Below are 27,759 nucleotides of genomic sequence, written 5' to 3' on the forward strand. Positions count from 1 at the left end.
TTATTTGAGAAAATGATCAAAAACTGCTTCATCATTGTAGATTCACGATAGCTAAAAACACGTGTTCAATGACCACACACATATTTATCCAGTCAGGGTATTTTTTTTATATAATTACTGTAATGTGCCTCATACTGTGGGGGTTCAATGGTGCAAATACCTTTTAAATATTTTATTTAGATTTTTTTTAGTTGACTTTATACCATAATTATACCTTTCTCTGGTTTACCTGAATAAACATTAGGCGTTGCATTTTTTTCTTTTTTGCAAAATGCATAGTTTCTACATTTTCCTGACCGCATTCTGGGAGTCATATCAGTAGAAGTTTGTGTCACAAAGAGCTGATTGCATTTTGGGACATTATGAAAACCAAGCTTATGGAAGGTTAACGCCTGCTGTGCTTCATCACAAAAAGGAATGTCTCAAGAAAACACAACAATGGGCGTCCAGTGTCATGATCAGTAAGTTGAAGAGGCACTCCAGCTTTCACAAAGTTTGGGGACTTGGATTTTTTTTTATCAGATTTTAATGCAGCACTTCAAAGCAATGTTTCAAGAAAACATGAGACACGTATTTAACTAAAAACATACTTACAAGATTCACATTTTTACAGTCATATTCTATTACAGTACAAAATATGAAATTATTTTGTATGTCATATTAGTCCTACAGCTACTGCAGTATTATACTTTTCACTGACATATCCTTTCCTTACAACTCCTATTCATGTCAAACACAGGATTATATTTGAATTAATGTAAATACAAAAGGGAAACTTTCCCTGATCAGTTATGGTAATACAATATATGATACAAATGTGGCTATATAGCCATGAAGTAATGTCAGATATACAGGGACACTTGAAAAAGTATCTTAAACGCAGCGGTAACAAATGTTTAATCTGTTTCATCAAACTTTATCCTTATAGCGCAAACCTTTCATGGAACTTGGGTTTATGTTTCTGCTACTGACACTTTGACCATCAACCCCCATGAAGAAATATTTTCATCCACAAAGCTGTCCTTGAATCAGTTAATTTGAATCTTCCTTGAAATGCAGTTGAACAATATATGCCAATGTACTCATATATTTCAGTTTGAGTAGAGTAAATAACTTTTGTCCCTCACAGAAAATGCCCATGTCCCTTTAAAACTCAAACAAATTACTTTTTAAGTTACTGTTTTCTTTCCTTTTTATGTATCCACATTTGGCATCCCTGAAATGTACAGGCGCTGCCAAACCCAGCACATTGTACGCTTACTATCTAATATTTACTATTATCTCCTGAGTCCTCTATACCTGTTATAATTTAAAATCGGTTATGTAACATTTAATGGTGATCTTTCCCTGCAGTAATATTTAGGATGGAGGCGAGGGTGCAGAAGTCAAAGATGGAAACAAAACCCAAATGTCTATCCCATACACATCTCCACTGGGGGCTCATAAGTTGGTGTCCGTCTCTGATACGGGATAGTAGCAGTTTCTTGTCACGGTATCTTCTCCATCCGCAGCAAAGATGGCAAGTAACTTCTCCTGCTCCCTCTTGGTTTTGGGCAAAGTGTCCGATGGCGTGATGAGCAGCTGGATGCGCTGTACAAATATAAAACCAGAGGTCAAGCCTTTTTGTTTTGGATAAGAATTCTCAATTCTTTAATTTGAAAAGAACTACACACGTCTTTAATGATGAGGATGAGTGTATGTATGAGGTAGTAATAGTAAGGCTCCCAGCTAACTGAACAACATGAAACAGGATCAAATGTTACCTCTCTGAACGTCCCTTTGGTGGTGCTGATCTTGTACACCATCCAAAGAGGAATGCAGACCATGGAGGAGAGAGCGAGCAGCCAGCCAATCGCATAACCCCACCAGGGGTACACATACTCGTTGTTGTACTTTAGAGGGGTGTATTTGATGAGAGAGAAGGCAAAAGTACCCTGGAGAGACAATTAGACTTGCATTACTTTTGATGAAGAACAAACAGAACTGACTTCTTTTTGATTTCTATGAGGGAGGAGGAGGAGAGGAGGCCTCAGGTGCTGTCAGTAGCAAAACCTTGATTCCAATTTATTAATTTACTGAAACTCACAATGCACGTGGCAGGTGTGAAGAATAACCAGCAATACTTGAAGTAACATCCTGGACGGTAGCCAATCATGTCCTCAATGTTATCATAAAAGCGATCTGCACCTGAAAAGACACAAGTAATCAAGTATTTCACAGCACGCACACTGGAAAACACACATTTTTCAATCGTCACAAGTGAAAAACAGCCTTTTATGTTTGAGGATAGCTTACCATAGACCCATGCAATGCAGACGGTTTCAAAGATGGACATGAAGAGAAGACACATGCCACTGGCTGCATAATAGTCAAAGAGCTGGAAAACGTACATGCCTCCCTACAATGAGAGAAATACAAAGCACTGAGTCAAAGTTAAAGCTGGAAAACGTTTTTGATTTTACTAATGCTAGAATAGAAGTTGAATTAATGATCTTAATATTACCATATCTACCTCAAGCCTGAAATATAAATAAGAAATTAACTGAAATCACAATATAATTGCATGTGTGGTCATTCTATAAAGATCATAGACATCTTGGAGGTGTTTCTTTTTTCTTTGCTTTCTAAAGTTAAAGTTCACTCCTGATCACACAATTACCTCAGTGGTCACATAAAATGTACATCAGCCTCCAGATAAATCTTCGCTTTTATTGTTGACATCGAAAGGTATACAGGTTTGCAAAAGAGATTTAAAACGCATCAAGGCCAAAACTGGACGCTTCAGATATCCTTGAGACTTACCTGTGACTTGTTGCACAAAACCTGTGACTTGCTTGTACTTACAAAATGATGACCTGTTGACACCTCTGCAGAGCATTCATGTTTCCAGCTGTGCAGAGGTGAAACCATGTCAACTAGGTTGTACTATAAGAGCTTATTTCAGCAGAAAGAGGGGCATCCTGTGCTGGTTTAGCCCTAAACAACCATCAGGTACAGCAAGACCATCCCATAGCTTCATTGTTGCGTATGCAAAACTAATTTCAAAGGGGTAAGGAAATTATTATCTAAATGTAGGCATTTTCCCCCTTGCTAGGAAATATGCGATGGGGAGTAATGCAATTTAACATTTAAAGGACATTTTAGGTTACTAATATTGTTACCTTTAATTAATAATCAGGACTACATATCAGTAAATAAAGGTTTGCCTGTGTGCATGCATCTGTGTGTGTGTGTGTGTGACCCCCTACCTCCATCAGCATGATGAGGCCCACAAAGAAGGAGACGAACACCACACCAAGCAGGAAGAGCTCCCGTCGGTTTTTACGTCTGAAGATAGTCGGGTACATGTCGACTATCGCCGTCACAAGGCTCTCAACACACACAAACTGATGGAAGATGTAATTTGATATTTTGACACATCATGTTATCATGTATAACATGTTTAATAATGTATAGTGATTCAAATACCGAGAGGTGGGATATATTAAGTGTGTTGAATATAAATGCAAGAGAATAGGAATACAATTATTTTTTTAAATGTAAAAATCAACTAAATCAATTTGATCAAAGTGATTAGAATATTAAAGGGAATGCAGCAGTCTAAAAGGCTTGCTTTGCTCAAGACAACGATAATTCTCATCCTAATTCTGCCGTCGTCATTGTCATTGTAGAAAACTATAAGTGGTAATAACCAGACGCACCTGACTGTCGAGCCCCAGAAAGACGATCATAATGAAGAAGAGTGCAGCCCACAGAGGAGAGAAAGGCATCATGCTCACAGCGCGGGGGTAAGCTATGAAGGCCAGGCCAGGACCTGCAGGAGGATTTATAAACAGACTATTTTTCCACTCCCCTATTTTCTTCCTCTTTTCCTCTCAGCATTGAAAGCATGGCAGGGAAAGCCTCACCAGATTCTGCCACTTCTGAGATGGGAACATTCTGTTCGTAGGACATGAAACCCAGGATGGAGAAGATTGCAAAGCCTGCAACAAAACTGGTGCCACTGTTCAGAAAGCACAACGCCATGCAATCTCTGTGACAGACAAGCACATTTTGCATTGTTTTTCACCGCCGTGAAGCTTCACATCGATCGCAACTAATGCTGAAGGACCTCCTGTAGGAAGGAACTCCTCTTCATTTGAAGTATGTATGCATGTACATTATTTACCCACCTGTAACAGTTATTATTGTATTTGTTGTAGCTTCCCAGAGCAGTCAGCGACCCTAAACAGATGGCGTAGGAGAAGAAGATCTGTGTGCCAGCATCCATCCACACCTTACCAGAAAGACAAAATCAAAACAAACAATAAACCGCTGAAACTAAAGTCACGCTAAGTCCTGTGAGGGCGTGCATATACATAACGTTGGTGGATGTACAAACCTATGTGTTCGATGAGTGATTATGTAATCTATAGGAATTCAGCTGCAGGGCGTTGGCATTCACAATCATTGACTAATGCAGTTGCGCAATAGTAAACTGTCACATGTCTCTTATTGGTCTTGTTCATTGATTAACGACCCAAGTTTTCAAAAAATGTAAAGCGTGCAGGATCAGCAACAAATAGGTAAGTCAAAACTCATCTCCTATCAGACCATTTAAAAATGACAAAAAACTGCAGAGGGAGTAAAGGCGATTGACGGAGATGGAAATGAAATAATTAGTTTTGTGTGTTTACTTTATTTGGTTCAGTTTTGTTAAAATAGCACGCAGCTAAACAGGAATAAGACAACAGAATAAAAGCATAATCAAACAATAAGGGACACATCGAGTGTTTTGAGGACTCTGCAGCGCCACTTAGGCTTACTGGGCCTCAGTCCGGGTCGAGCGTGTGTTGACACACCTAGTGGAGTCCTGACCCTGCATTCAAGCCCTGCCGCGCCTGCCCCTTTCATGGAGAGCAGATGGACCCAGCAGAAACTAGGCTCGCTAGCAGAGAACCATGGGATATCTGCACCTGGTGCGCCTTCGCCCACAGGGATGGATATAGATCTTCTAAAGGACTTCTTGGGAAATTTGTGATGAATCACCGTGGTACCTGTGGGTCAGCCAGGCGTCCCAGATCTGGATAAAGGTAGAACTGGATGCCGATGGCAGCACCAGGCAGGGTGAGCCCTCTGATCAGCAGCACAATCAGCATCAGATAGGGGAAGGTCGCGGTGAAGTAGACCACCTATATAGACACGCATATATACAGTGTTGAGAAGGATCCAAACAAATAAAGAAACATCCATCCGTGATTTTGAATGGAGGAGGCGGGGGCAGGGCCAATAAATACAGAGACATGCCAAATAGAAAAAACAAATACCAGATGTCGTTTGTAAAGTGTCAGAGAGCTGTCTGGTAAAACAAAATGCATCAATAAAGAGGGTCACCGGGTCGCCCACCTTTCCTGTGGATTTCACCCCCTTCCAGATGCAGAAGTAGCACATGACCCAGGCGATGAACAGGCACAGGACCAGGTCCCAGTTCAGTGAGCCCATGTGGTCGAGGCCCGGGGAAATCCTCAGCACTCTTCTCCTGCAGGGCCAAGGAAAGACACACGGAGGAGATGCATCGCACTCCTTTCCACAACAGTAAGGTATCGCCAAGAGGAGCTGAGGCGGTCTCTGAAAACTCACTCCCAGAACTCGATGACGGGAGAGGTGACATTTGGGTTAATCGTCTGTCCGATGGAGGTGTTTCTTCTCTGTAACCCAACGCAGTTTTCTGAGGAGGTTGGATGAAGAGCAAATGGTCTCAATTCTTCAACTTATGAAAACATGTGAAGAATTCCTTTTTGCACTTGGAAGTGCACTTGCTACCTGTGTTCCAGGTGTTGTTGCAGGACGACCAGGCCAGGTCCCAGGAGAAGGAGTATGACAGGTAGAAAATGCCCCAGGCAAGAACAATGATGTAGTAGAAGTTCAACAAAGCTACAATCACTTGGGTGCCATAGCCAAGACCTGCAATAATTAGTAATTAACACAAATAATCAGTAACATTGTACTGTAATCTATGTATTAACATTCCAAAGATATTGAAAACGTCTGCAAATATTCTCCCTCCATTTCAGAAATCAATCTTTTAGGCACTAAAATTATTGCATCATAAAATTTGCCAAATATAATATTGCAAATAAGTATATGCGTATATAAGTATATGCGTTGCCCAGATCCCAAAGTGGCTGTGGGTCCTACCTACCTTCAAACAACGGACTGATTTTCCTCCAGCAGGTAATGCCTCCCTGGCTGGTGTACTGGCCCAGGGCCACCTCCAAGAAGAAGACGGGGACGCCGCAGGTGAACAGGAAGATCAAGTAGGGGATGAGGAATGCACCTTGAAATGAGTCGAAGTAGAGCCAAAGATTCAGGGTTAACATAACCCTGGGCCTTCTTGTACCAGAACAAATGTGGACCCAAATTACAGACCGTAGCTCCAGAAGTTACAGTCGGCTTGTTTGAATGAGGACAAACTGTCCAGAAGCCCATGAGCAGTACCAGTACAAAAGTTTGGACACCGTTTCTTATTCAATTAAATGAGAAAGTGAGCTGTATATACGAAGCACCCGTGTGCAGTGTAGTGTATCCATCAGATGAATGCAAATCTCCATTCTTGGATTTGCTATTGCTAACTACATATGACCTACTACATTTACTGTTTTCATATTCCCGGATTTAAAATGATCCTCTTTAAAACATCTAGACCAGGTTAACCGGGTTCGAGAAAAAACTAAGTAAACATATACCATTTATAAATCACAGTAGGTCCAGCCTCGATGTAGTAGTATTTAACATACTAGTTAGTCAATTTTCGGACTATATGAAGGACTAAATGCCTGAACAAACTGAAGCTGTCATGTAACTCTTAGGAAACCGCACAAGGTGAAGCAATGGGGCATGAGACGACATATAATTTCTTTAATTGGGATTTTGTGCCGGCCTCCCGCCGTGTGTTCAGAGTGCTCAAATTTCCGCTTCTCTGCAGGGACAGCTGCTGTGAGCAAGGAGCAACAACAGCTGCCTGACCCCGATCGGTCCTGAACCTTGACCTCGCCACCCCATGGAGGGATGAAGTGGTGCGTGCAATGAAGCACCTACACAAGCATGCCCAATGGGGTCTGACGTCTGCCTTGGTTCACTGCGAGGCCTTAAATACGTACCCTTTTTCCCCCCTCTTTCACCTGAGCTCTGAGTGTTCTGTAGTGCCGTACATATTTGTTTGCGTGCAATTACTCTCAATTTCTCATCCGTTATCACGAGTCATCCACTAATTCGGTGCATTTAAAATAGAGCTGCATGTTTGACTGGTGCAATATGAAAATCATAATTATTGCAGCATGAGCCTGGTATGGAAGCACCATTGGTACAAGTTGTTTTCTGTTTTAGTTACACTTTCCTTCCGTCATTGCTGCCCTTCATTTATAAACATTATAGTTCGGGACACGCATGAGCTCCTTCCTCCATCCACTCACCTCCTCCATTCTTGTAGCAGAGGTACGGAAAGCGCCACATGTTGCCCAGGCCGATGATGGAGCCGGCAACGGATAAAACAAACTCCAGCTTGTTGCCCCACTGGCCCCGCTCCTCCATCTTCTCCTCAGAAGAGGCCCTCTGGTCCATGGCCTGACTGACGCCATTTGGGGGACACGCTTTGGCAGCGTCACCTATGAGGCAGACGGAGAGACGAGGACCTTTGCAGCAGGTTATGTAGGCTGGTTGCTGTCGATTGATTTTTTCCTCTACTCAGTTAGGCAATCAGAATCAGAATAAGCAAGTATGCTTATGCATACATGAATTTGAATGTTTGTTTCCGTGCTCTTCCACACGCTGTACATAAATAGATACAAAAACAAGGACAACACAAAGACAAGTAAAACAGGTCAACATTTAACAATACAACATAGATATGAGGTACCGAAGAGTTCCAGATGCAGAGTGGGAGAAAGTGGAGTCACGTGGTTTTACATATGTTAGATCCATGTGTGCAACTGTAAATGTGAAGCATGTCGTTAATGAAAAGGAGCATGCGCGCTCTCTCATTTTTATTTTAAAATCTTTATTGCAATGCTTTTGTTATCCATTTCTGAATAATAAAACAGAAAAACACAGCAATTAATTTAACAAACAAATGTAACTTAAACCTTTCTAAATAGTCTATTTGCAAAATGCACAACATTCATAGCTCACCTTTCATCGCAGTGCCACTTGATCCCCTGTGTGTGGCTGTGGTCTCAAGGCTGAAGCAGTCTCTGGAGGTTTATCAGTAAACGCTGCACTTTTAGGAATTTAACCGGACTGGAGTGAGGGGCGGGGATTTGTAATGCTAAACTGAGGCCAGCCTCTTCCGGTCTCCCTTTGCCCTCGTCGGCCCCTTTCGGAGCAAAGTACATGACTCCATGCTTAAAATAAGGTGCGCCATTGGACGACGCTCGACCGGTGTGCGTAGTGTCACCGTCTAGTGCAGCGGACCACTTCTGCTGCAGAAACGGTGTTATTTAGCAACACAATTAAATAATAGTCATATTTCCTGTTCTCTGCTTTCAGAAAAAGAGAGAAGCACACTGATAATAAGGTTTGGGGTTTCAGAAATGTCCTTACTGTAACACAATGCATCACAGATTGATGTGTGGGGTCAAGGTTTTACCAGTTGAGTTATAAATCAAACAATTATGAATCAAAGCATTTCATGGAAGGAGCTCATGTTTAAGCCTGGCAAAAACATACATCTGCATGACCTGCTGCTGCATACAAGGGGAGCAATAAACAGTGAAAACAAATCACTAAATTGGAAGTGGAAGTAAAGGGATGATAAGAGAGGGCTTTTGTGGACATTGAGACACCCAACTACGTTTCCCACTCAGTCAGAATGAACACAACCAACGGCGGGCAAGGAAGATGCGGTGCAATGAGATGACAGAGCAGACAGTTATGCAATCAATTACGCACCATTAGCAGCTGACTTGGCCGACACCTCGCAGGCCGCATATTTCTAACTTTCCCACTCAGCACCGTGGCAGAGGTGAGCGTCTCGGGGCAAAAAGCAGCTTGGGTCAGTTCGCGCCGGATTTGACTCGGCGGAGTTAGAAATGAGAGCATCCAGCAGTACCCCCCCCCCCTCTGCAGACACACATTTACATATTCACGTGTATCGCCTGCATGAAATTGTTGCTTTTTATTCCCAACTGCAAAAGTGTGCAACATTAGTCTGAAAATGAATCTTATCTGAAAATAAAGAAATGACAACTTCAAAAGAAGAAGCTTTTTTTCTTGCAAAATGCACATTTTACATTTCTTATGGCTTAGGTGAAAAAAATGCATCACGAAAAGAAATCAACATTTATGAAGCCAATCTTCATGCTCCACAACAACCTGCCACCACATCTCTTCTTTAATTGGGCTTAATGAAGGAACACGAAGTGTTAACTTACGAAGTGAAATTTGACCAATCAACCTCACATGCTGATGACACAAGAGCTAATTATATACATTTTTTTCCTGCCTGCTCGTCTCATATTTTGTACGTTAAATCCGTAATATTGCACTTTTTCAACTGCGCTTTTGCTTTGCTAGATGTTTTCTGTTGTCTCCCAGACGAAAATACACAAAAATAAACAACCCGAGCATAAATCATTACTTAACCCAACAAAAAAAACATCACAATTATCAAATCATTTGACTAGGAATAGTTTATTAAAGGTGAGAAAACAAAAACAAAAAAGCCACAATCCATTTGTTTAATTGCTTAAAAGTATGTACATTATAAATAATTCCACTACATTACAACCATTTGTGTTTTTCCTAGACTGGAGTCCTACACATTGAGATGTTACTGACTGAAGGGCCACACAAAGGGCGGAGGGGAGCGGTTCAGGATGTCCAGTAAAACACAGCTGGGGACACATTTGTCTATTGGCCCACTTGCACTGAATACAACAGCTGGAGTAAGTGGGTGTTTGATTGGAAGGAAGTGCACCAATGACACGCTCTTGTTCAGGGGAGGACCAGGAAGTAGCTGGTGGATGCTTGTAGACCTGGAACTGTCTTTTGCTCAGGGTCCAAGGGGGGGGTTGAGTCTTGTGCGCGCACTAATCAACACATCTTAGCGCTTGGAGACGGACCACAACGTTGAAGAAGCCGCACGGGTGGCAAGTCCTCTTCTTTCTTGTGCTCTATAATTGAGGCGGCCCATCCCTCCTCCTCATTCTCCTTCAGAATCGCTTGTGAAAAAGGGCTTTTGTTTTGCAGGTCCAGAGGCTGAAACACTAGCCATTTGTGTTATGGTCATTGTGCGAGGTACAGTATTCAAACAGTCCAACGCTGTTTTTTTTTCCTCCTTCTTCTTTAAGCGCTAACTTCCCTGCTGAGGCTCCTGCGGCTGCTGGTGATGATGATGATGATGATGAGAAGCTACTGGGATGAGATGAGAGGCGGAGGCCACATGAGACCACGAGGCCACCACAGCGGGCGGCGGCAGACTCTGCACGCCGCACATGGACGTGGACAGCACGACGACGCTCTCCTCCTCGGCCGCCACCACCACCACCTCCTCGTCCTCCTCCTCTTCCTCCTCGTCCTCCTCCTCGTCCTCCATGGCCACGCCCCCCCCGGCAGCCTTGCCAGAGCAGTCCACGCAGATGTAGTCCTCGTTCTCGGCCATTTCGCACGACACGCCCACGCACACCTGATGGAACCACTCGTCGCAGCCGCCGTCGCACTGCACCCAATCCACCTGGGGGAGGAGAGGGTTAGGGGTGAGGGGGGGGGTGAGGGGTGGACAAACACAGACGTGTGAGAAAAGGATGCCAACAACAGGCATACACGAGGATGGAAAAAAACAAACCTGGGGCTGTGGTTTGTCAAGCAAAAGACAAAAGCGCCTACTTGAGTAATGTTTAACAGCATGTGTCAGTCGTTGTTTGTATTGTTCTAATGTACTGGAGAACAGAGCTGAAACATGACTGGCAATAAACTGTTGGTCTGAAGGTGTCGGACTGGAAAAGAACATACTGCAGAGTAAAAAAACAACAATCCGTACACATTTTACACGTATAAACACACCTATAATCCTAATAGATTGGACAGCTTTGGGCGGGGAGAGGGGGTTGGAGGGGGCGGACACACACATTTTGCAACGCCCCTCCGCTGAGGAGTGTGCTCACCTGTCTCGGCATGCACACGTGAGTGTGCGTGCTCACATGTGTGCTCACATGAGAATTATAGAGAAAGAAATGACAGAAGATAAATAACTTTTAGTTATTTAGCTATTTAGTTTGTTCAAACCCTGTCACTGTGCCATTAGTGCACCGCAATGAAAGAGTCACACTCTTTGATTGAGAAATTGAAAAGTTGTCGGAAACATCCCACCTTTTGGTGTAGTCGACCGAGATCGATAACATTACTTTCATCAGCTCTACTCCGCCCACCGAGCTACAAGCCCCCCGGCCCCTCCGCTCTGATTACCTGCCCTGTTGGACACACGGAGGTCGGAGGTTGGCCACTGGTTAACTCGGACAGTGTGTGCCCGTTTCCGAGATGGGCCACATCCGTGTGTCCTGTTAATACGTTATGTGTAACTCTCTTTAGAGTGTTCCAGTGCTGTTATCAGACATTTGGGCGTTTTGTGGGCTCGCCAACAACCCCGGGATGGAAGGAGTGAACTAGAATTTACCGCCTGTGTGGTGGCGATGCCAGCACGGAAGGTCAAGAACGATTTGATCTGAGTTCCAGGGTAGCTACATTTTAACAAGTCCCAATTTCATTCAGTCTGCACTTGACGTTGGGGGTTTCTACTAAATTTGAAGATTGTCTCACATCCGGGGGATCAAAATGCAATCTCAAACTATTATGGCCGTTTTGATAGCCGACGGGGGGGAAAACGTCCCGCCCGGTGTACTCGTAACTCATATTGAGAATGTCTGGTTCACAGTTGTCATGTGTAAAGGTTTATTAACTTTATTTTTGTAAACTAATATCTAGAGAATGTGTCGCAAAGACATCTAGAGATATCAGCTCAGGCCACTTTTTCACTCGTTTTAGGACCTTAATTGGGTAGAATATTTTATATTATTCCTAGCAAAGGCCCAGATTTAGATGAATATCCTGAATAGGATTTTTAAAATACAGAACTTTGGAGTTTTAATACGGTTTACAGTCACAGTGTCCGCTTTGACCGCTGTTAATCGCTAAACTGTAGCAATCACTCATCTACGATTACTCCTTTGCAAATCCTTTACTGCCACGTCCCGACAACACAATCTCATAGGCGGAGTCTTCCTCACAAGACGTTAGGGAAGACTATTTTGCAAAGTGCGCTCACCTTATCTTTACAGGGCCTCTGGCAGGTCTTGGATGCGCACACGGCGTTCTCGTCGTTGGAGTCCTCGGCCCCGGACCAGTCGTACTTGGAGGGGATGTCGAGGATCTTCTTCTCCTTCCTCTTCTCCAGCCCTTCCCTGACGGCCTCTGCCTTGGACGCAGCCTTCTCCTTTCTCTTCCTCTCCTTCTCCTCCTTGACCAGCCGCTTGGCCAGCTGCTTCATCTCCCGGTTCTTGTCGAGGTTGAGCTTGAGCTTCTTCTTCTTGGGTTTGCCACCGAGGCCCAGCTCCAGGCCGACCCTTTTCAGCTCTTTGGACTTGGCCGGCCTCATATCGCCCATCGCAGACGCTCCGCCGGCGGCGACGGCGGCGGCCATCAGCATGTGGTGCTGCTCGGCCCTCTCCAGCTTCCGCTTCCTCTTCTTCTCGGAATCTTTGAGCTTGAGCTTCAGAGGCTTCTCCATCAGGGAGTCATCAGGCTGTGGAAAAGGGAAAGAAAGACAGTAGGGGAGTTTTTTTCCCCCCTCAGAACCAACCATAACTAAAAGCCAATGTTTCGTCACTGAAGAGCATTCACCCTGGGGCCCAGGTTTGCGTAACGGATGATCTCTCTTACCTCCATGACCTGCAGGAATCTCTCCTCAGAGGGGGGGTGGGTGGCCTGCAGGATCCTCCAGATGTGCTGGGTCTCGTCCAGGGACACCTCCAGCAGATCTCCCAGCATCATCAGCTCCTCCAGCTGGGCCTTAGCCTGCGGTGACAGCTCAAGCACCGGTGGCTCCAGGCTGCGAGGCACCAGAGGGGTCTTCCTGGGCTGCTTCCTGGGCGTGCTCATGTCTGAAATGTCAACATTGAGAGTGCGACGTGACGACAGGCGGCCTTTGCTACTAATCCCCAGCCACCATGCAAAAGTGGAACGTCTCAGAGGAGGGTCGTTAAAGGTTCGTTACATGAGCAGATTCTTTTTTAATATTATGTTGCAAGAACAGGGGATCATGGGTAGAAGTGATCCCAGTCAGTTAAAGGGGGCCTCACTTTGCACACAGGACTTGGAGGCAGATGAGTAGGCGTGTTCGGCGCAGAAGGAGGGCGTGACAACCGGCCACATGTGACTGACCACCTCCTCAGACTTCACGGGAATCTCCTCGTCACAGAACAGGTAGGGCTTCACCTCGCCCGGGTCCTGCAACAAAAAACAACACGCAAGAGGGTAGTATTTAGGAAAAAAAAAAAAAAAGAAAGAAACTTGAATAACGGCGCTCGCCACGAATACCTTCATGTCATAACCGTACGTCTCCCTTATGTCCTCGTCAGAGTCGGTCTCCTCGTCATCGTAGTCCACGGATTGGCGAGGTGATGCGGCTCTGCTGAAGCCGGACTGCTGGAAGGTCTGGATGTGGCCCTGAACAGAAAAGTACACACACACACAACATGATCGTATATGATGACGCGTAGACACATAAAATGCGGATGTCGGGCTGGTTTAGGGTCTGTGTTTGTAGTCCGTTTAAGATTTACCCAACTTCAATGGTTCTAACCAGCTTTTATGAACGAGAGAACTTTTCAAATGAGTGCCCTCTTCTGGTGTATTCCATTGTTACAGACAAAGCACCAGAGCAACCCACAAGAATCGCAGTCTCACTGATGTGACATAAGCACAATGTAAAATCATCAAATGCTGAGAATACAGTACCTGCAGGTCAGGGTTGGCGGCAGCCTTCTGCAGCTCGGCGTTGATGATCTTCTCGGTTTTCTCCCTCGCCGCCTGCTCCACCATGCGCTGGCTCAGCACAGACAGCTTGGCCAGGGCCGAGGACAGCTCCTCCGTGGCCAGAGATTGACGCGCTCGGTCCTGGCGGGACAGTGAGAGCAGTGTGAGGACGACCACGTGGGTTAAGGGATCCAGAGACAACACAAAAATGTAAATTGATCAACGTGGAGCAGTTCAGGGCAAGTGGTTGCGTACCTGCCAGCTCATCGCCCTCTCCGTCAAACACTGGAGGGCTTCTCCTTCGGGAAGACGCAACGGCAGCTTCTGCAGCGAGACCAGCAGCGACAGGATGGTCTCCAACCGCGGCCTCCTGGACCGCTGACACAGCGGACACAGGAATTTGGAGTCTTTGCTGTTGCTCTGCCAGCCCCCGCCCGCCTTCTTCTGAGTTCCCGTCTTCGGCAGAGGCACGCACGCTCCGTGGAACCAGTCCTTGCAGAGGTCGCACTGCAGCATGAAGCCGCTGGCCGTCTTTCGACACAGGCAGAACTTGACCTCTTCGATGCGGTCGGCCATGGCCATCTTGGCCAAGTTGGCGGCGCGGAGGGAGTGGATGGCCTCCACCTCCTTTTGCTCTTTGGATTTGAAGGCGGACACGACGGTGGAAGGGTCTCGCGCCTCTTCGAGGCTCTCCTCCAGGTCGCTCAGGGCATCGGGGTCAAAGCCCACCCGCTCCTTCTCCATGAGCTCCTTGACGCGTTTCCGCTTGCTCTTGCTGTTGCCGTAAACGCCAATGTCCACGCGAGGGCTGAGGACCTAAGAGATGCGGCGCGGAGGACAGAAACTAAATATGAACAGGTTTTTTTCAGCTTACACTAGTTAAAGCACACTTGAAAAATGTTAATTGTTTACCGAGAAATGTGTCATCTAGTGACCCCCACCCTGCATTTATTCACCTTCAAGTAACCCAAAAAAAGGTCTGAGATATGCAGTCACTTCTAAAATATACACCCGAGGCCCCCCTCTCCCCTCCCCGGTAGCCCACCTGCAGCAGTGTGTACGTGGAGTTCTTCTTGAGGAAGGTGCGACCGGTCCTGTCCCTCCAGGCTCGAGCCGAGGCCACCTGAGACTCCACCTGGACCAGTGGGTCCAGCCGGACGGGGATGGAGCGCCCCCTGGCCAGCAGGCTCTCCAGCTGCTCCAGGTAAGCATAGCTGCTGCCGCTCTGTATCAGAGACGGGGGGGAAGGGGTACAGAGGTTAGAGACATTTTGAGCCGGTGCAGTGACCAGAGCGTTGACCCTATCAAAGATCCTAAAAGGGGAGACATTGATTTAGGTACAGATTAGAAGGACTTCCCGTACCTGAATGGCTTCCACCTTAGATGTCCAGTCCTTGGCCTTCAGCAGGGCCTCTCGGAGGGCCAAGATATTAGGTAGGTATGCTGGAATGTTCCTAGCTTCCAGCACGATGCTCTCCAAGGTCGCCATACCGTGTCGAGGCCTGCGGTTATTGGAGGACAGACAGGTACGGGAGGATCCATTAGGAGAGTGCCAACCTCCCCCATGGGGTCTTCGCCAACATGTCCGTTGCGTACGCTTGCATGCGCAAAAACCTCACCTGGCCTGCAGGCAGGCGCGGGCCTTGTCCTCCCACCTCTCGGAGACGGTGAGGATCTCCTGCAGCTCGGCCATGGCCTTCTCCACGGCGTGGTGGGGGGCCAGGCCCACCCCAGAGTCTATCAACCTCTTCATCAGCTCCAGGGTGACGCGGTGCGGCTCGGCGAGGGTGACGCGCACCTGCGACGGCGGCGAGGACAGCACAGCGTTACGCGAGGACGCGATTAACAACAGGCAGGCCAGACGGCAAAATGCCCAAAAGGGTCCCGAAAGCCCACCTCGTCGAGCCAGCGGGCCTGCTGGAGCTCCTGCTTCAGTCGCGGCAGCTCGGGCAGCTCCACGTCCAGGCCACTGCCCAGGTCCAACAGCGCCTGCAGCTTGGAGGAATCCGGCATCTCGTCCGACAGGGCCACCTGGGCTCGCTCGTGGAAGTCCTCCACATTCTCCAGTAGCTCCTGGAGACACGACATGTGACACACAAGGGGAGGTTTTGGCGATAGTTTGATAGTATTGGGTGTTTAGGGACGTTGGGGGGGAAAGAAGAAAAAGGAACCGTGTTTCATTGGTGAGTGGGACGGGTCTCACTTTGACTTGTCTGGCCTGGCTGATGATGCAGGGCAGCCTGTAGAGCTGATCCACGAAGGCCTTGAGCTCATCCACTGTCAGCTTGGTACGGTTACGACTGATTTCGGAACGTAGACGGGCGCTGCAGGCGTACAGAGAGGGTTTTAGTTCACCTTTGAACCCCAGCAGATGCAGCATTGATTTGCCGGTGAGTTGCTTTTCTGCTGGACGACATTTGAGGCCTCGTGCATCTGCGGCCACTGACCTGTGCCGTTGCTTGCGGCTGAGCAGCAGCTGAGCCACAGAGGAGCACGTCTCCGCCTCTTTGACCATCTCCCTCAGCCGTCGGAACAAAGCTTTCTCGGGATACTTCCTATCCTCCGCGTCCTCTAGCAAAACCTTGAGCTCAATAAGATCTATGAGACACGGGCAGAAAAAGAAATTGTCACGCAATGGCACAAAGAGATGTGCAACCTGTGCATATCTCGTGATAGTTTGTGAAACCTTTCTTGTTTTTCTGATCGGCAGCCAAGGCCTCCGTGACCCTCTTTGCCCAGGTGTCATAAGACTGCGCCCGGGTCTTGACCCCATGCAGCATGGACGGAAACTCCTCCAGATCATAGCGGTACCTGAAATAAAATCATGCGGATATGCACTTGAATGTGGGTCAAGAACATGCGGAGGCCGTTGTTTCCCGGACGCGTCGGATATCTTACCGGAGACACTTGTTGCCAGGTGGGCAGTCACACAGGTCTGCCGCGTGGCTCAGGCAGACCAGTCGGTCGGGGCTGCAGGAACAGGTCAGAGCAGACAGGAAGCAGGTCGTCTTGCACTTGTGACACTGGCGCTCGTCGTCGGGCAAAAGCTCAAAAACCTCCTGCTCCGACGACAGTACCCCCTGCAGAGGAGAAGGATGACGTCATCGCAAAACGTACGGCCACAGTAACTCAGCAGCAGCAGCTTTTTTAAAGGGTAACTGCTTTCCCTCCTCTCTTGATTTGTGCACTTGGAAGTTCTGGGTGATTGGCCGAGCATTTTACTTTTTCCTGGACAGCCTGTCGGAGTTTGGTCTCCTCTTCCATCATTTCGGCCATTTCCTTGACGACTGCGGCAGCCAGCTCCACGTCCAGACTCTCTGGATCGGCGGCCATCTTGCACAGCAGCTCCTCGTGGGAGAAGACGCAGTAGCGGTGGAGGCGACGGTAATGGGCCACGCACTGACGACCCATGGGCAACTGACGAAGGGGAACGCGTGAAAGATGAGCGCACGCGATCGGCAACAAGCAGAAAGAAATGCCAATGCGGTAATGACGCCGTGGCTTTCCCCCTCACCCAGTCAGCGGTGCAGAAGTTTACGGCCTCCGCGAAGTTGTAGCCCTGGTTGAAGCCGCTGTGATAGGCCCTGGGGAAGGTGACCACAAACTCCCCTGCGCACTGATTGGTCCTGTACACCTGAGGGAGGAAACATGCACACGTGACTCACTAACAGACAATTATGACCCGCACAATCTGATTTCTAAAATCGGAGGCAGCCTGCAGAAAACCCTCCCGCCTCAGACTACATACGGGGACTCCGTGCTCCATGAGGACATTGGGGTTCATGATGGTGACCAGTTGATGGAGGAGGTCAGGCTGGGAGTCAAACAGCTCTGGAGCCAACTTTTTCATGACGGCCTCCAGTTTTTCTGCCGCAGAGGCCGGCACTCCGTACCAAGTCTTTGGTTCACCCCTAGGGGAGGAAACAAGGAATGCATTCACAATGAATACATTTAGCTGATGCTCTTTTCCAGCAAGACACACAATAATACATTAGTTTTACTTTTTTCAAATAACTGCAGTATGCTTTTATTTTGCAGTGTACTTTTAGCCAAACGTGAGTCTCACCAGTGCAGGAAGTTGATGGAGTAACTCCAGTGGTCCTCGATGTGCCAGCAGAATGAGGAGAAACACATGCCCACGTAGAGCCAGGGCACCTTCATACCCGAGATGTCCACATTGATGTGGGTGAGCACCGACTGCTCCAGCACTGGCATGTTATTCAGGTTCCAGCCTGAGTTGGCATACTCCTAATGGGAGAAGAAACAAATTGCTTTCTTTCACTGCAGGGCAGGAGGGGAGGGGGGGGGGTCATGTTTTCACTTAATTCACCGCCATTAATACATTTTTTTTTAAAAGCTGGGATCCGTGAGATGGAAGTTTGATGAATAAAAGGATGCGGCTAATGCCTTATGCACCCCAAGTACTGACAAATAAAACAAGTCATATTCTTAGAAACCAAGTATCAATCTGCTCACCTCCTCATCTCCCAGCAGCCTCCTTTTCCCGTCCCTGACAGGAAAGCCGCTCCCCACTTCCTTGGAGCTGATGTCAGCTCCGTACTCCACGATGACATCCTCCTCGATGCTGCTGACCAGGCGCCAGAACTCCTTCTCCACCAGCTCCGTGGGGACCATCTGGAGGCACAAGGCGGAAATGATGGAATCCCGTGCCTTCGCTCAACAGGGGAGAAGCCGGCAGTGATCAGCACACTTCACCTCCTGTCAGTAAAGGAATGTGTGCCGGCCAGATGATGGGAAGAACCCCAACATACACACACTCAAGCTCCCCGGGTGGATTTTACATACGTGAACGGGCATGTTGAAGTAGTCCGACTTGAAGTGGTCAGCCATTTCTCCGAAGCTCTGCAGACTGTATTCCCTCACTGCCTGCTCAAAGCCAAACGCCTCCCTGGGTTTACTGCACTCCTGTCATTCGTTAAAAAAAAAAAGAATATAATCGTCAATACGGACAACACATTAAAAAAAAAACACATTAATTTAGAATGGATTGTAAACACAATTTTTGCAATCAATTCATTAATTTCATCTTTCTTAAGGGATTTTGACGGGCTCACCTCGGCGACACACTTTGGGCAGCGCCAGTCCCCTTTGGGCACGTCCTGCAGAGGCGGGATGAGGCAGAAGGTGTGGTAGCTGTCGTCACAGCCGTCACACAGCAGGAGCCGGTCCTCCTCGTCGCCCCGTCCACACACCAGGCAGAGGTAGAGGTCGATCTAGGCGGCGGGAGGGGGAAACAGCCACAGACGACACGGGAGGTGGTCACGCCCAGAGTTCCTCACGGATGTCATTTTAACATGAACCGCCAGGGAAATCAACCGGCACTCACAAAGTTGACCTCCAGGGTCTCCTTGCGTGGCCTCATTTTGATGGCGAAGGCCTGGGCTTTGAGGTGACGCTGCTTCTTGTTGAATCCGTCGTCTACAGAAAGGGGAAAGCGGTGGCGTGAGGACAGGAGCGCTTGCGGGGACGCTGCTGACTTTGTACTCAGTGTCAGCTGTGTGTAGAAAATGAATAAAAATACAGGTCAACCAGAAGTGATGCCTACCAGCCGACACGATCTCCAAGCCAACCATCTTGGGACTCGTACCAAAGATCTTGAGGCCTTTTGGCTCCTTGTTTTCCCTCTGGAGAAACAGAACATCAGCCCACTGGGAAAAAAAGGCATCCTGCCAGAAGGCCAAATGTTAAACGGCCTCCGGGCAGCACGCCTGCACACCCGAGACTAAGTCTTAAATAAATAGCATTCTTTGTAAACTACCGGGACTTTCAGCAAACACGTTTTTAAAAATAACCAACACTATATTATACTTTTGAGATCAGCTTAGTATACATATACAAAAAAATAAAAATGTATTTTTCCACTTTTACCTCAGACTTAAGGCGCCTGGAGCGTCTCTCGGGCAGAAGTTGCTCTTTAGTCTGCATGGTGTCACCCTCTCCATCTTTTTCCTCCTCCTCCTCCTCCTCCTCCTCCTCCTCATCCTGCTCCTCGTCCTCATCCGCCTCCTCGCCGACTCCCTCATCCACCTCGTCCTCGTCGTCGCCTTCGTCGTATAGTCGCTGGATGCCCTGGTTGGAGAAAAGAGACGAGTGAAAACCAGTTGCACTTTACGAAAATTAAGAACGACACTGGGCCATAAAAGAATTTGCCCGGTAAAATAAAAAAATGAAAAAAAAGTCCCCCGCACAGCTTCTGTTTAATGAGCAGCACTCACAGTCAGCGTGGCACCAGACTGGAAGAGTTCATACGGATAAAGGATCCTCTCATAGTGGGAGCGCAGCAGTGAGCCGGTGCCTTTCCCAGCGGGGAAGCCCATCCTGCTGGCCACCTTGGACCACCTCTTCTCTTTGCACGCGCTCTCAAAGCCGCCCTCTGAGGACACGATCTGTAACGCACGGGTACGACATGAGCAGTTTTACTAGCGTTAAGGACAGAAAAAAAACACTTAACAGCAAAGTGCAGAGATTAAAAGGCTGGTAAAAATGGCTGAAATCAAAGTTATTCCATATACAACTAAAAAAAAATAAAGGAAATTGATCTGATATTACCTTGCTGAGCTGATAGAGGTCCAGCACTTTTCTCTCCACGTGAGGAAATCGAGTCTTGGATCCCTGCAGCTCCCAGAACTTAGCGATTTGATCCAGGAAGTTGAGCTTAACCCGAGTGAGGGCCTGCACGGGTGGGAGAGAGAACAGAGGCCCTCAGGATGCAGCCCAGCGTTCTGCTCTTACCAACACAAGCGACCCTTCTGGCAAATGACAACACGAGAATCTCAACAGGTGTAAGGCAGAAGACATCGTAGGTGAAGTCTGCGTAGCTCCACCCAAGGAATCTCTAGCATGCGATCACACACCTCCGAGCGCAGCTCCTCGGGTTCCTCCCAAATGTTTCAATGGAAATGGATCGCAGTTTAAATAACACCAAATGCACGTCACTCCGAATGTCATTCAGAAAGCGGCGTCTGCGACGCGCCCCCACTCGGTTATCGCTGCGGTCGGGATGCAACTTTTTAGGAAACTCACCTCAAGTTCGTTCAGCCGCTGCACCCGAGGGGTGAAGTGGAAGTTGCGCACATCACAGGCAAAGGGAGGCTGCCAGTCCTGATGGACGAGAAATCAGCATTAACCAATGAGGAAACGAGAGCAACAGCTGACATTCTCGAGAGGAAAGAACACAAGCGCAGCATAAGAAGTCCTCACTATTCATTACACGATCAAAATCATTTAAAATGAGAAATTCAAGCTTTTGTTTCATTCTGTTCATTCTAAAAGGGGGAAAGGAGCTTAAGTGGCCACAGTGACGCCTCAACACCTTAAAAAAGGTGCTAGAACATGCAAATGTACTGTATTGATTGCTTGCTAGTCTCCATAACAGAAATATTAGTTTATATTCTATATGCTAGCAACGAAGAAAACAAAAACAAAGCTAATTGAGGCCGAAACTTTGCAATACATTTCCCCTTTCTAAAACTTTCCTGCATATCAAATGCAGGGCAAAAGCCACCAAAGTACAATACGTGCACTGTTGCGTGCGAGGCAACGAAGCCGTACTTGACCTCTAATGGGGCGCGTTGGGAACATTGTGACGTCGCCGCAGAGATTCTCGCAGGCCCCGGCGAAGCTCCCCGATCTACGCAGGGGCTTTTAACGGGGCACCGAAACACTTTCTTATTGCAAGGTTTAAAAAAAAATGATAAGAAGACCAGAATAGTTTGTACCTCGGGCGGCCGGATCTTGCAGATGCCCGTTTTCTCTGCAATGGGTCGGATCTTGTTGATGTATCCTAAAGGATCTGAGAAATCCTCCCAACTCGGCTCAAAAACCGGGCATTCCGGAGGGGGCACGAACTCCGCGAACGCGGACATGTCGATGCGGTGCCGGTGAAACAGACTTTTAAAAAAAACAGTTTTTGATTTTAAAAAAATAAAATAATGCACACACACACAGTTGAGCTCAGCAGTCCATGATTACTTCCAATAATTTTCGTCTTGGGGAACTTCCTCCGTGTCCGTCATGATTCACCATTCACTACTTTGACGGCATTTGATGGCATCCAGGTCGCGATTCATAATCCGCTTTGCGAGGTGAATACATCAACACAACGACATAGCTGCTTAATGATCAATGTCTCGCCGTCATCGGTAAACAAGGGGCCCGGGACCAGCCAGGCCAGTGAGTCTTCACCACCGCTCCCCTACCTGGGACCGAGGGTGGTGTTGGTCCCAAACGCCATCATTCTCGCAAACAGCAGGTAACGTTACGCAAATAAATTAAATTAAAAAAAAAAACTCTGCTGCGAGGACTCGAGCCAGGGGCGTTCATAAAGATCGAATATAACTTTGCAAACGAAAGATCCCCCTGGCTTTGTCGTTGCGATGCTGGCTACGTAATATCGCAGCGCAAGCTAGCATTGCTATTGCTAAGTCTAATTATGTACCCGGTAAGGCAGGATTTCTTCGCTATGATGTATTTCCAACAAAGTTATTCACGGTTGGATTAGTCCCCGTGGCTACCTGCTAATGTCCATTAGCGAACGGAACTGACCGTCGCTCTTCTCTAAATAATCTATAGCCTGGAACCTTCTACTTCTCCGAGGATCTGATTGCCTAGAACCAGCCGAGCTGGACCACAACAAGGAGGAGGCTAGTAGCCAGCGTACATTGTTTACTGATGCCTCCTGTCCGTGCGACAGCCCTCATTCATTGAAGCATCTGAAGCTGTGAAAAACTAGCATACAGCTAATTTGCTCGGCTAATCGCTTAGCTGCTGCTGCAGCTCATTGCGCAGCTAACATCGGCATTAGCTGAGAAAGTCCGCGGAGGAGGACAGTCCGCCATGACTTCGGCAAGTTAATCGGAACCGCATAGAAAGAAGGTTATAATCCCCTTGTTTGGTTGTGCCGGTTGTCCCTTCCCGAGCATATAACGTCGTCTATGGGTACTGTATCCGCATTAGCCAACGTGCTAGCTACAACTAGCAAGGTTGGATAGCTGTTATGGTGCATTCAATAACACTCGGAAACGTTATACTACTTCCGAGTTCGCAGGTTGGATAACAACTTGTAGGAGAAACGGAGAATAATGTCTGCTATTGCGCTGAATCAGTAAAATGTATTGTAAACGATGATATTTTGTATATTATTAGGAATGCATGTGGTTACATCAGTTGTTAAAAACGTACAAGATTTACTATCCGCATGCCAGATGTTGAGCAACTATTTACCCGTAAAAATATTTTGACAGCCAACTGTACATATTTGCGTAACATGAACATTCCCACGTTACCTGAAGGCCACATTATTTAATATGGTGTTAATCAGCACTAAATAGTGAACATGATCAACAAGTTATTTATTTTTCGATCTAAAATATCACATTCATAAATGGATGTATTATAAGGATAAAACAATGACAGCTTACAATCAGCAGGAGCTATACTCCCATGTCAAGTGAAACAATCAAGGTTGCGTTTACTATTTGTCTTTAAATCATTGAAATGATAATACAAACTGATATGATATCGTTAAATAAATACATGGTTCATTAACTGCAGCATAAAAAGGCTACTGTTGTTTTTTTCCAAGTAAAAACGGCCAAACATGTAAAAGCATGCAACAAAACAAACAAAGGTAGTTGTTTGTTGAAATGAAGTCTTGGCATCATTGGTATCTAGTAGTCATCGTGGAACGGATACTCTGGGTGATCGGACCACCTGTTGAGTCAATGAAAACAAATAATATGTATTTATTTGGAACAGAACTTAAGTGTAGAACTTCTCATATATACTCACATGAGAAGCTCCACAAAACGAATCTCCTTGTTCAATCCCTCAACTGCCTTCATCTCGGCATCAGTGAGAGAGAAGTCGAAGATCTGTAGCATTAAAAACAACGCGTTTCAGATATTTTCTGTTTTTCTACAAGATTGGTCGCAGGCTCTACCCGGCGAATCTCCATACTGATGCAATGCAAACAAACCTGAAAGTTTTCCCCGATGCGAGAAGGGTCGAAGCTCTTTGGGATGACCACTACTCCTCGCTGAACATTGAACCTCAACGCCACCTGGGCTGTGGTCTTGTTGTACTTTTTAGCGATTGATACCAGTAGCTCGTCCTCCAGCAATGGGGGGCATTTGAGGTTTACCCTGTTAAAATTGAAGTAATTCATTTCAGGAAGACACCAGAAATACCATCAAATGTTATACTGTTTGTGCATCGTCATAACAATAGTTCCCTAGAATACAATCACCTTTACAGGTTGCACATTAACTGAATGTGGTAAATTTCTCTTCCATACCATGATGCATCTCTAGATGTCCCCAGAGGGCTGTATCCCACAATGACAATATCCTTCTGCTTGCAGTAGTCAAGCAACTTTGGCTGAGTGAAATAGGGATGGCATTCAACCTGTATTAAAAAAACAAATGGGTTTTAGTGAGTGTGTGTATGAGCCAACGCGAGTAGTTTTTACATGGCTACTGTTTTGTATTATTTTCTTTTTATAATCCAACGCTGAATGCATGTCTCTGTGTTGTATTTTCCCATCTCTCTACCTGGTTCGACACAGGCTTGTGTTTCAGCCCAGGTTTGTTCAGGATCAACTCCAGTTGTCTCCTGTTGAAGTTGGACACTCCAAGAGACTTTACCAGCCCAGCCTCTTTGCAAGCCTCCAAAGCCTGTCCACGTAAAAACAGTCACAGACAACAACAGAAATAGGCAGAAAACACAGGAGACTGACCTTCAGCACATTTCTAATGTCTTTCTGTGTCATTGAACTGAACTTTTTAGCGATTGATACCAGTAGCTCATCTTCCAGGAATGGGGTGCATATTTATGCATTCAACTATAGTCAGTGTTCTCCGTAGATTATTTACAAACAAGTCTCACCTCCCATGTTGCACAGAGATCTGTCTCGTGATAAATGTGCTTCCCATTCTCATCCTTGGGGTAAAATGTATCTCCTGGCTTTAGAAAATAAAAAAATAATATATATTCAGTGGCATAATTCACAGCAATGGGTATCAAGAAATTGTAATCAAGAAAAAGAAGAAAAAAATCATTGTAAAACTGTTAACAATTGAACAGGAATCTTTGTACTTTGTGACATTTAATGCATGCATACCTTGAAGGCTGTGGGCATTTCTATGATGTAGAGGTCGACATAATCCAGCTTTAATGTTTTCAAAGTTTTCTCCAAAGCAGGTCGAACCAATTCTGGGGGATGGAATGTGTTCCACAGCTGGATCAACCAATGCAGACGGAGAATGCGTTAGTTGTCATTTGCAGCCGTGTGTGCAGTCTGTTTTAGGCAGATTTCAGAGGTCAAGCCAAAACGCTGGGAAACACTTTTCAAACGGCAAACAAGCAAACTGCAAACCTTCCCGCAGTAGAAGATGTCGTCTCTCTTCACAGTCCCATCTGCAATTGTGTCCCTTATTGCTTGTCCCACCTCGTGCTCATTGAAATAGACCAACGCCCCATCAAGGTGTCTGTACCCTTTTTCAATTGCCACTTTGACGGACTCATAAGTTAGTCCTTTACGAGTCTATCAAAAAGACAAAATTCTCATGAGTGAATAATATCTTACAAAATCACGTAGAGTAAATTGACAATGTTATTATGTGACTTGCATGCGCGTTTTTTAATTAATTTCCTAATAAACAATCTGTTGAAATAGTGCGGTTTACCGTGCGTGGATCCCCATATGTTCCCAGTCCAATTAGTGGTATGCTGTTTCCGTCACTCAGAGGAATAGAGTGATTCTCAACTGTCAAGTCCATGCTCTTCAAACTCTTCGAACTACTATTTGAATTGTCTGCGTTCTTTTAGATTGAGTAGGCAAACTGTCTCACTTTAAGTTAGGCCTATTTGGCTGCACTTTGACCACAGCAGAAAACCCTTCCTGATTATATTTCACATCCTGCCCAAAGGATCCTCCCACACTGAATGACAGCTTATTCATACCGCAAAAACACAACCCCGCATCCAACACGCAAAACGAGGTTAAATGATAACTATACAAAATTAATATAGAGCTCAATCTTTTACACATTCGGGACCGTTGATTTGAAAAATCTCTTTTTTTCTCCCGTGTTGCGTGTCCGCGGGATGGAGTTTGGACCCAACAGAGCACCGTACAGGATCGTGCGCACTGGGTAAAATGTGGTTTGCGGCGTTTGCCTCCTGCAAAGAGTGTGCGGAGAACAACAAACTGTACTCTGAATGCACAGAACATGGGTGACAAACGTCTTGCATGTGACAATGCAAGAAGCTACCAGCAAGAGGAGCGACAAGGGCTTCTCCGCAAATGATTTTGGCGACGAGAATAAAAAAGAAAGAAAGTGAAGGTTAAGACTGCGGTCATGTGGACCGCATTTCAAAAATGAAATGTGCCTCTATTTAAGGTGTTACGGTAAAATAACTTACGGCCTTCAAGGCCCATTTGTAAAGTGTCATATCCCAATCTTTGAACTGTCTTTAAACCAGATCCAAAAACGGTACCACTCTGCTTTCACTTGATCCTAGTTCATGTTGACCTCCTCTATGCTCATGTACATTTCCATGAAATATTACTGTATAGATTGCGGTGGAAAAGGATGATGCAGCAGAATGGAAAGCAGTGATTACATTGAATAAGGAATCCATCCATTAAAACTGAGAAAAGGAACATGGGACACGTGAGCTATGGTGTTATTCCAGCTCCGTTAAGATGCTTCAAGTGTCAAAAGGATGTGGGACACACGGCGGGGCGAGCTGGAGGGAAGCAGACACGTGCGCGATGTGGCGGCGAGCACGAGCACGGGAAATGTGGACGGAAAATGAAAATGCTGTAACTGTGGAGGTGAACACAGCGCCGGCCAGTTCAAATGCAAGCAAAGGCAGCGCAGAAGTATGAAATACTCAATCGAGTTGTCTTATGCAGAAGCAGTTAAAAAAAGGTGAAGGAATCCGATAAGGTAGCACCCAGGGGGAACGCGCACGTGCACCTTGTGCATCTTGGGGCAGGTAAACCCATACAAGAGATAAACGAGGACACGCTCATTGTTAAAATGCGCTTTGTTGCATTTATATGCAAAAACATGAATTTGGCAATGCAACAAAAGGAAAAAAACGTGACTGAATTAAGACAATTGTAGAGGGTGGTTAACCTCCTAATGGTGTTACATGTCCTACAGTGGAATGCTAGATGTCTATTCCCCAATGGGCAAGAACTTAAGAGAGTTGTGGCTGAACTGAAAGATGTGCCAGACGTTATCTGTATCCAAGAAACTTAGGCCTCAACCTCGCTTGGACTTTGTCATTACAGGATACAGCTCTGTCAGACGCAATAGAACTGAAAAACAAAGGGGGGGGCTAACATTTATTAAGGTGATAAGGTGATACCTTATCATACCGGGAAATGAACATACCAGAGCAGTATGATGTGTGGTGATCGAGGTATGCAGAGGAGATATGAACGTCGTGAACTTTTAGAATCCGTTTAAAAAGATCTCTTTGGAAATGCTCCACGAGATATCAGAGAATAATGGAAAAGGGGAAATTTGGTGCGGCGATTTCAACGTGCGTAATTCACTATGGGGAGGCGAGGGTACAGATAGCAAACGGAGGGGTAGTAGAAGAAGTTATGGAGGAATAAGCATCCGTCTGTCGAAATGTAGTATCCTGCTTAGATCTCACCTTGGTCTCCGGAGATACTGTATGAGTAAGTTTCGTGAACATAAGTGACCATTACCCAAT

At 46.4% G+C, this 27,759-nt stretch overlaps 3 protein-coding genes across 5 annotated transcripts; all 3 read right to left on the bottom strand.

The window, feature by feature from the left end:
• Nucleotides 1–1,180: 1,180 nt before the first annotated feature.
• On the bottom strand, nt 1,181–8,289 carry LOC120817230 (sodium- and chloride-dependent GABA transporter 2). 3 transcript variants are annotated; one of them, XM_040173196.2, is made up of 16 exons: nt 8,167–8,239; nt 7,895–7,967; nt 7,452–7,643; nt 6,182–6,316; nt 5,803–5,943; nt 5,620–5,707; nt 5,386–5,518; nt 5,037–5,171; nt 4,173–4,276; nt 3,909–4,033; nt 3,702–3,814; nt 3,249–3,386; nt 2,296–2,398; nt 2,087–2,187; nt 1,764–1,934; nt 1,181–1,590 (listed from the first exon to the last, which is right to left on the bottom strand). In XM_040173196.2, the coding sequence occupies exons 3-16, from the start codon at nt 7,597–7,599 to the stop codon at nt 1,441–1,443; spliced, it is 1,785 nt and encodes a 594-aa protein (XP_040029130.2). In that variant the 5' UTR covers nt 7,600–7,643; nt 7,895–7,967; nt 8,167–8,239; the 3' UTR covers nt 1,181–1,440. The 3 variants fall into 3 exon arrangements, 2 of the variants coding, with proteins under 2 accessions (XP_040029130.2, XP_040029129.2); XR_013467478.1 differs by lacking the exon at nt 7,895–7,967 and having other exon boundaries at nt 2,296–2,890; nt 8,167–8,289; XM_040173195.2 differs by lacking the exon at nt 7,895–7,967 and having other exon boundaries at nt 8,167–8,288.
• Nucleotides 8,290–9,650: 1,361 nt separating this feature from the next.
• Nucleotides 9,651–23,023, bottom strand: kdm5a (lysine demethylase 5A). The gene is made up of 29 exons (XM_040173193.2): nt 21,744–23,023; nt 21,049–21,126; nt 20,575–20,697; nt 20,241–20,411; nt 19,894–20,094; nt 19,571–19,649; nt 19,352–19,443; nt 19,080–19,238; nt 18,811–18,930; nt 18,481–18,639; nt 18,071–18,252; nt 17,753–17,915; nt 17,519–17,638; nt 17,227–17,421; nt 16,903–17,084; nt 16,691–16,815; nt 16,452–16,602; nt 16,208–16,328; nt 15,901–16,077; nt 15,624–15,802; nt 15,368–15,506; nt 15,050–15,229; nt 14,260–14,820; nt 13,987–14,145; nt 13,567–13,695; nt 13,329–13,476; nt 12,910–13,130; nt 12,296–12,772; nt 9,651–10,708 (listed from the first exon to the last, which is right to left on the bottom strand). Exons 1-29 carry the CDS (start codon nt 21,888–21,890, stop codon nt 10,328–10,330), a joined length of 5,319 nt encoding a protein of 1,772 aa, XP_040029127.2. The 5' UTR covers nt 21,891–23,023; the 3' UTR covers nt 9,651–10,327.
• A 331-nt stretch (nt 23,024–23,354) lies between these two features.
• LOC120817231 (aldo-keto reductase family 1 member D1) lies at nt 23,355–25,966 on the bottom strand. Its single transcript, XM_040173197.2, has 9 exons — nt 25,710–25,966; nt 25,400–25,567; nt 25,145–25,261; nt 24,910–24,987; nt 24,576–24,698; nt 24,320–24,429; nt 24,002–24,167; nt 23,815–23,897; nt 23,355–23,736 (listed from the first exon to the last, which is right to left on the bottom strand). The coding sequence occupies exons 1-9, from the start codon at nt 25,800–25,802 to the stop codon at nt 23,694–23,696; spliced, it is 981 nt and encodes a 326-aa protein (XP_040029131.2). The 5' UTR covers nt 25,803–25,966; the 3' UTR covers nt 23,355–23,693.
• Nucleotides 25,967–27,759: the final 1,793 nt, after the last annotated feature.

This window comes from Gasterosteus aculeatus, chromosome 4, assembly GCF_964276395.1.
Source record: "Gasterosteus aculeatus chromosome 4, fGasAcu3.hap1.1, whole genome shotgun sequence".
NCBI lineage: Eukaryota > Metazoa > Chordata > Actinopteri > Perciformes > Gasterosteidae > Gasterosteus > Gasterosteus aculeatus.

Bases quoted from the DNA above. Each gene is read 5' to 3' on its own strand.
- LOC120817230 (XM_040173195.2), bottom strand. The intron at 5,172-5,385 runs GTGGGCGACCCG...GTGTCTATATAG, and splicing joins GGGTGAAATCCACAGGAAAG to GTGGTCTACTTCACCGCGAC. The intron at 3,815-3,908 runs GTGAGGCTTTCC...ATCCTCCTGCAG, and splicing joins CTCAGAAGTGGCAGAATCTG to GTCCTGGCCTGGCCTTCATA.
- LOC120817231 (XM_040173197.2), bottom strand. From the start codon at position 25,802: ATGGACTTGACAGTTGAGAATCACTCTATTCCTCTGAGTGACGGAAAC. The intron at 25,262-25,399 runs GTTTGCAGTTTG...TGGTTGATCCAG, and splicing joins ACATCTTCTACTGCGGGAAG to CTGTGGAACACATTCCATCC. The intron at 23,737-23,814 runs GTGAGTATATAT...TTGACTCAACAG, and splicing joins CGTTTTGTGGAGCTTCTCAT to GTGGTCCGATCACCCAGAGT.
- kdm5a (XM_040173193.2), bottom strand. From the start codon at position 21,890: ATGTCCGCGTTCGCGGAGTTCGTGCCCCCTCCGGAATGCCCGGTTTTT. The intron at 17,422-17,518 runs GTGAGGGGGAAA...CCCCTTCGTCAG, and splicing joins ACTTCTGCACCGCTGACTGG to TTGCCCATGGGTCGTCAGTG. The intron at 16,816-16,902 runs GTAAGATATCCG...ATTTTATTTCAG, and splicing joins CCTGGCAACAAGTGTCTCCG to GTACCGCTATGATCTGGAGG.